Genomic DNA, 7,983 nt, shown 5'->3' with positions numbered 1-7,983 from the left:
TGAGAATGGAGTTGATTTTGCCAAGTGCAACCCTCTGGCACAGACTTCCTCTCACTTCTCATTAGCGGCACAATGAGAGAAGGAAACACTGCAGCTAAACATAAAGTCACTCCGAGAAAGACAGAGTGAAGGAAGCAAAACACAATGGATGCTGTCACATGGGAGAACTGATTTCCTGGGTTTCCCACACAAAGGTGTGCAATCATCACACCCTTTCACAAACACGTGTATCGCTCACATACACACATTAAAACATCCTGAAACATGCTAACGAGCTCATCAGTTTCCCCATTCACGTTAGAACTGTGGCTGAAATGGCGCAGACAATTTTGACCATGACTTTATTTCATGGTGACCACCGCAGAAAGACGTCAGTTTATGTTAAAGTCCATTTTAAGACACGGATTACCCGATTAAGAAAATCTTGTGAGTATAACGGTGAAAAAAACCCCACTTTTTCTGAGGATTAGTGTCATTCCGACTGCTCACGTCACATTCTTGAGTGACTGTTTGAAAGGCGGGTTTTTGTAGCGCAATGACACACACGGCACTTGGTACCACACTTGTGCATGCTTCACACCTCAAGATCCAATTCCTTCAAAATGAGAAAATAATTAGTGATAATAAGCGTCAGTGTGAGGATGATGATACTGTGTTGCAAATGTGCAGAAGTGTAGATGAGTGCAGCGCAGTTTCGAGGACAAAAATGTATCCTAAGTTTTTTCTTTTTTTGCGTCAATGTAACGGTTGTTCTTATCCAAAATTGTAGAGTCCTGTTGGCACATAAGCATGATGTCAGGTTGCATCATCCTCCGCCATGCAGAAAGTAGCCCAGTAAGCAGAACACTAAAAACAGGAAACTTTTTCTCACTTCCATTTTATTGCTGACGTCAACTCAATCTCTCATTAACACTGACGAAAGATATTTCAATTAGTACGACCCTGTCATTGTCTGTGTCCCACATGAGGTTCATCATTATTCTGTGACTTGCTCTTTTATTTCGTTTTATAAAGAGTTATGTCACACCAGTCAATAAACCGGCTGTTAGCGAGGAATTCCTAACTTCTGTAATTTATGTCGCTTCACAATAATTCTTATCAGCACTTATCAACCGACATAACAATTTGATCATAAGTAAGCTATTCTAGGACCGACTGTGGTTTATATTGTTGCAATATGTAAAGTAAAATAAAATCAATTAATTAAAAACATTTTTTTAAAAATCGAACAGGAAAAATAGTGTCTCTTGTGTTGCCATGGAAACCGTTGCTGGACCAGGCCAGGCACCTCTTGAGGTAGCAACAGGGGTAGCAATACTATGACTGTCGATAACTGTCAGATTTTTTTTATTTATTTTTTTTTTGCGGTTACATGCTAAAATGCTCCAAACATGTTTATTTGATGGCGTCAAACAAGAGCAGCCAACAATTTGGTTCCTTTGATGTGCTGGAAACACACCCAGCCCTGCTTTCCATTCTTTGTCCTCAAAGTTAGCCGTAGTTAGTTTTAGTGCAAGTTATAAAGTTACTAAAAGAACACATCCCAATCTTCTGAGGGAGATGTGGCGAAATCATCCAGAATTTCCAGTGGGAACACCCACTGCTGAAATGTACCCTGAAAGAATTTTTTGATCCCATTAAATTCCTCAAAGGACAGTCCTTTTAGATTTATTTTTTGTTTTTTGTTTTTTTTTCCCCACAATCAAGGTGTAAAATGGGCAACTAACTATTATTAGTTGTTTGATTAAAAGAACTATTATATGTGTTAGTCGTTGAGATCTGGCTTGTGTTGTATTCATGCAGGTGTGCATTCTTTTGGGTGTGGGTGTTTTTTTCATTTTTTTTTTTCATACGACCTCGAACAGCAAGGTCTGAATCACCCAAAATGGAATAAAGTGGTGTGTGTGTCTTTCTATATGTGTACGTGTGTGTGTTTGTATACATAGATGTGAGAAACTCCTGGGGCAACAAGACTGTTTCCGGGCGCTCTTGACAAATGTAAATATTTCAGCAATGGGCCCTTCAATGCCAAGTGCTGTTTGATCATCATGAGGAAAAGAGTTGCAAACATCTCCGTACAGTATCATCGCGCTCCCCAACACAAACCCTGCGGCGACGATACGCGGGCTTGGCTTTGTGGTTTGGGTTGGGCTTGGATCCAGCAGTGTCCATAAAAAGTAGGTCTGTCCCTGACCTGAGATAACTCTGTTTTGCTTCACCGAGCTCCATGTGATGCCACAGAAAAACAGCCAGCAAATCACATTTGCACAATACTGTCCATAAAACAAAGTAAGAGTCCTTAAATCCCCACTGAGTTGCTTTTTCAGTCGACGACAACATTCTGTTCGGTTTTAAAAATCCATATAATGTGAGACAGACAAGTATTACAAATGGTGCGTCAAGCAGAGACTTGTCTGAGAACTTTTGCGGTTTGGGAGCTGTGCATGTAGGCTATGCATGCATCATCTAATTTATGTTCCAGCTCCTGGCAGCACATAAACTCACACAAAGCATATGAGTGCGGGGGGGGGGAGTGGGGTTGTTGGCGGGAGCTCATTCTTAAATCCTGGGTCATCTGAGGACTCACTGACGCAAATGTAACACATCTATCAAAGAAAGCACACAACTTACAAACATTAAAAAAAAGTCTTAGTAGTCATTGTTATAATTACCAAAAAATGTAGTGACGTGTAGAAGCATGGTTGTAGCATGAGTCTAGTAGTGACCCTTGTCAATACTTTTGGGACACCTTTGTTCTTGCACAAATGCACATGACGGCCTATTTGATGAGAAATACTTCTTACAAATACTGGGGGTCTTCCGTTTACAGCCGTCCTGTTGTTTAGATGACTTTTAGTGATCTAAGTGTTTTTAATACAAATAGTTACTGTTAGTATGACTTTACTGCAGAAATAGCATTGTGATACACGAAACCAGACTTTGGCAAAGTACGGCCCGGGGACCACATTCGGCCTGCATACAGTCTCTGACCGGCCCTCACAGTGACCATGAAGTTAAGTTCAAATGTACTGTGCTTTTATTTTCAATGTTGTGTTTTTTCATGTGCACACGTGTGGGCACAAGACAAAGTTGGAAATGTTGTCACCGTGGCAGCGTTTTTTTAGATGCAAGTGGCGAACAAAACGGACAAAAGTGGCCATAATGTTAGCAACATTATGAGTTTGTGCACAGTGGAGGGAAGAGGCATCAGAAGATTTGGGCTTATACTTTTTGCTTATCTGTATATTTTGGGGTTCTGACTAAGAACGGCTAATATGAGTTGGCGGTTGTTGGAAAAAAATTAATGTCACAATATTCAAAGTGTAAAGATTTCATTTTGAGTCCCGATTATAATTTGGTTTAAAATGTCCTAATTATGACAATCCATACCATAGCTAGTCACATAGCGATTGATTGAAACACAGACAATTCACTTTAGACAAAGTTGAGGCAAGTATCTAGGCTTGTCCCTCGGCAAGAGTTCCAGTTTCTCATGTGGCCCCTTTGTAAAATAATTGTCTATACCCCAAAATTAAACTAAAGAAAGCCGTTGTCGCCAATGCACTTAAGGATTTGTATTGAACATGACAAACACACATATACAAACTAAAAATATCTCACAGTGTTGATTCCCCATGTATATATCTTTTGACAATAATGTGTCTGACTTTCTGTTTCCGTGAATTACTGTTATTGTGCGTCAGAGACCCATCATTTATTTATTCTATTTTATTTTATTTTATATTCATTTGGGGGATGATGTCATAAGAAACATGCTTTCATTTCAGATGAGATTTGGTGCCCACTGTAATCACAAAAAAAGTGAGCAGGATCGTTAAGAGCAGTGGACAGATGATGCAATCCTCTAAAGCAATTGCATGAGCCAATCACACAGGGGCGATTGTTGCTTCAGAAATAACGGGAAAGAAATCCTTTTCATTAAATGCATTAAACACACGTGTACGATTGAGTCCACTAACTGAAAATAACAAATTAACAAGCCGGTGATGAAGTTCGTTGCAACGGAGGACGTCGTGGAAACGTGATTCGCCGTGGGAGCCCCTCAAAGCTTCTTCCTTCCCAGAGAGCGCGTGGTGAAGGACGTGCCCGCAGACACGTCAGGTCAGCGCCGCCCCGATCCAAATTCTTTTCTATTAATAAACAAGGAAATTGGTCATTTCAACTGGATTAGAGGCCAAATACCTACTTCACAGCTCGCGCAAAATAAAACGCTTTTCAATCTCACAAAGTCCCAACTCGATGTAAGCGGGGACCGTCAATTACACAACTATTTTTAACTTAACTCAATAAGTGTCTTCCTGCACGGATGCACGCTTGCTTATCTCGAATTGGAGCCTGTGTGTTCTTTTCAAAGGCCCACGCACTGTGAGCAGACGTGCGCAACCGCATTTTCGCTCATTACTGGATTGAGTTTCCCAAACGGGACGTTAAAGTTTGTGGAGCACAAAATGAATGGGGGAGCTCCAAACAAAGGAGGCTCATTCATCCCAGCGCTGAAAGAACCACGTCACCACTCAAACCGATTAATTCAACAATAAATCTGCATGTGAGCCAATTCCAACGCATTCTAAAACACACAAACACATGTTTCGTTGTCATGGGATATTTTCAAGTGAATTGTGTGTTCTTGCTTGTAACTTCAAACACCAGTGTCGTCACCGGTCTACAATACGTGCAAGGACGGACTGTTCCAAAATAAATATTGACGTGGTTGTTGTATTCAAATGAGCAGCCGGGCCGATCGTCGGCGGGCCAATCAGAGCGCAGGCTATCAGTACACCTTCTTTTCTGAAATCATTCATAACGCCGATGCGTCAAACACACATACACGAGCCGGCTATAAATAGGGAGGGCTGCATGCGCGCAACGCACACTTCGACATTTTCCCAAAATCAAACGAAACACTCAACTGGGCGAGATACCGTGGGGAAACCGTCTGACTTTAGAATATTCACACTATCTTGCTGCAATTTGTGTTCTTGTAGAGTGTAGTGCAAAGGCTTAAAGATGCTTTTGGCTGGATTTTACGTGAGACACGTCGTGGTGGCAGCGGTGTGGTGCGTGCTGGCAACGGGGACGCTGGGGTCCCCGGTGGTGGTGCCAGAACCGATCCGATGCTCCCCATGCACTCCGGAGAGGGTGAGCCAGTGTCCGCCGGTGGATCCCGGGTGCGCGGAGGTGCTGCGGGAGCCCGGCTGTGGATGCTGTCCCGCCTGCGCCCTGGCGGCCGACGAGCTGTGCGGCATCTACACGGCGCCGTGCGGCTCCGGACTGAGGTGCACCCCGAAAGCCGGGGACCCCCGACCGCTTCACTCTCTCACCCGGGGACAAGCCGTGTGCACGGAGAGCTCCGAGCCCAAACCGACAGCGGAGCCTCAGACACAAGGTAGGCCTCCCCCCCCCCTCCTTCTTTTTCTTCCAAGCCACATGATCTAATTTATCCAGCTCAATAAATAAGCCGACAGTTCCACTATGACATCGATCCACCTCGCATCACGTTCATCCAACGTCCTTCCTTCAGATCAAGGGGAGCAAGAAGCTGAGATGGAAAATGTCGCCGTGGTCTCGGACCCCAGCTTCGGTTACTACCTCCCCGGCCAGAGTAAGCCGTACGATCCGAGGGCGGCTGCCGACGCGCAGGAGAGCATGAAAGCGAAACTCGTCGCCATCCGCAAGAAATTAGTCGAGCAGGTGAGCAGCGCGTTCAATAGGCTTACAAAAACCACTGTAAATTAATCAATTGGAATTATGTTGCTAAAAGTTTGAGAAGAGATGTGGTACAATGACTTTGGTGACACTAGGGGGAGCCCGCATACTATTTGATTAGTGAATGCAGTTTGTCGTTGCCAGTTCATGTGAGCCGGCTTTTCTTTAACCCTTTCGTCGCCTGCTTGTTCCACACAGGGGCCTTGTCATATCGAGCTGCAAAGAGCCTTGGAGAAGATTGCCAAATCCCAACAGAAATTGGGAGACAAACTGACCAGATTCTACCTCCCTAACTGTGACAAGCATGGACTTTACAAGCCCAAGCAGGTTGGTACCACCACATTTAGCCGTGAACACAATTTGAGGTTTTAGGATCATGATCTACATCAGGGGTCTTCAATCCTATTCCTCGAGGGCCGGTGTCCTGCCCGTTTTCCATCTTACCCTGCTGCAACGCACCTGAACGATCGTTAATCCAATTTTTGTAGACCTTGCTGATTATCTGATCATTTGAATCAGCTCTGTTGCAGCTGGGAGAATTGGAAAACCTGCAGGATACCGGCCCTCGAGGAACAGGGTTGAGGACCCCTGATCTACATCCTCAATATCAGAGTCGCACAACCAAATAGATGCTAATTATGTGTTCATTAAAACGTCCCTTTGATTACACTTTTTGATTGCTTCAGTCAATTATATATCTAGCGTGATTGAAGTTTTCAGTGGATTACACCATTGGATAAAAACAACCGCCACACTAGTCAAAGTAGCGAATGACTGTGCTTGATAAATTAATTACACAATGAACATATTTGACAAGTTGTTTGCTAAAACCAGAATAAGTAGTGTACTGTAAAAAAAAAAAAAAAGCAAAAGGTGGACATGTTCCAAATAAAACTGTGACCTGTGTTTCTATAACCACAGCTGTGGTTGATATAGTCACAGCCATTATTATGTCAGCCACACTGTGGTGTGAGTATGAACTGAATATAGGCGAGGAACTTTATTAAAGAGAGAGAGTGTGGTGTGCGCAGTAGGGGGGGTACACAGTTATAAGCCCGTAGTGTCACATCAAAGGTAAACTGAAATGATTTTAAAACTAAAGATGAAAAAAAAAAATACTGTCTGCAGTGCGAATCATCTCTGGATGGCCAAAGGGGACGATGCTGGTGCGTGAACTCCTGGAATGGAAAGAAGATTCTGGGCTCCACCGATCTGGCGGCAGATTCCGAGTGCTCTTAAAAGGAGAAGGGTGTCTCCCAAAGAAAAAGAAGCAAGCCACTGATGTTCCATTTTGATAGCTGTTTATTTATTGACCTGGTCCTTGGTGGTGTTTTAATCAGGTACACTGTCATTATGGGACTGCCATCACCCTGTTCCCTCTCCAACGTCTGTCCCAAAGAGAAGAGGAAAAGAATCTATTTTTGTTTTTCTGAATGGAGATTTTAATATTGATACATTTACTTTTCACTCTATTTATTTCAATTGGGTTGAATTGTTGTCGTGTGTAATTATTATTATTATTATTATTATTGGTATTTATAACATTTTTGTGTGACTGTTGTTGTTTTTTTATGGCTGTTAAATGTGTATATATTTATCTTGGCCCTGACTAACTCCATTGCAGAGTTGAGCTTGTCGTATCTTAGAAGTTGTCTGGAGGTTTGGTTTGTGACAAACCAAGCAAGAATGAAAGCACTGAGTGTCCAAATGTCTGTTGTTAATATCTCTTTTTTTTTTTTTACATTGCCGCCATTTCAATGTCTTTCATTACCTGATGTGAATCACCGTCAGCTCTTTTGAGTGACTGCAGTTTGAACATGTGGTGCCGATAGTATGACAGGCTGGTGTCCAGCAATGCACCTCCACTCAGACGGGTATTTCAACATTTACCTACCTCCAGTATTTATGTGTCCTCTCTCAATTGTGTTTATGTGTCTGTCAACAATACTTGCTATTCTACCTTGTCTGTTGCTGTTCTCTCTGATTAAGAACACATGACCACACAGAAAGAGTCCCACAGTCTAACCATGATGTGGTTCACAAGTGGCGCCTCTGTTCTGATCTACATGCTGCTGTTGGAGAGTATTGTTTCTATCTATTCCAAAGAGACTAACTGCTCGCTCACTTTTGTAATTGAGATGTAATGTAAGAAAAAAAGGGTGATATATTTAATAAAAACATGACTTAACCCCACTGTCTCTGTTGGGTGTGTTTGTATGTCGCGTTAACAGGAGGAGCTCAAGTGGAGGTCCTCAT

The 7,983-nt window shown here is 42.8% G+C and overlaps 1 protein-coding gene across 2 annotated transcripts; it reads left to right on the top strand.

Moving 5' to 3' along the window:
- The first annotated feature begins 4,846 nt into the window (after window positions 1-4,846).
- Window positions 4,847-7,540, top strand: LOC148324293 (insulin-like growth factor-binding protein 1). 2 transcript variants are annotated; one of them, XM_088313230.1, is made up of 4 exons: window positions 4,847-5,407; window positions 5,543-5,712; window positions 5,926-6,092; window positions 6,304-6,847. In XM_088313230.1, the coding sequence occupies exons 1-4, from the start codon at window positions 5,029-5,031 to the stop codon at window positions 6,317-6,319; spliced, it is 732 nt and encodes a 243-aa protein (XP_088169356.1). In that variant the 5' UTR covers window positions 4,847-5,028; the 3' UTR covers window positions 6,320-6,847. The 2 variants fall into 2 exon arrangements, with proteins under 2 accessions (XP_088169356.1, XP_088169355.1); XM_088313229.1 differs by lacking the exon at window positions 6,304-6,847 and adding an exon at window positions 6,856-7,540 and having other exon boundaries at window positions 4,849-5,407; window positions 5,926-6,054.
- Window positions 7,541-7,983: the final 443 nt, after the last annotated feature.

This window comes from Idiotropiscis lumnitzeri, chromosome 13 (genome assembly GCF_059441095.1).
Source record: "Idiotropiscis lumnitzeri isolate Australia: NSW breed Sydney's pygmy pipehorse chromosome 13, RoL_Ilum_1.0, whole genome shotgun sequence".
NCBI classification, from domain to species: Eukaryota; Metazoa; Chordata; class Actinopteri; order Syngnathiformes; family Syngnathidae; genus Idiotropiscis; species Idiotropiscis lumnitzeri.
The sequence above is the reverse complement of the archived record's forward strand: the minus strand, read 5'-3'. Positions and strand labels throughout refer to the sequence as shown.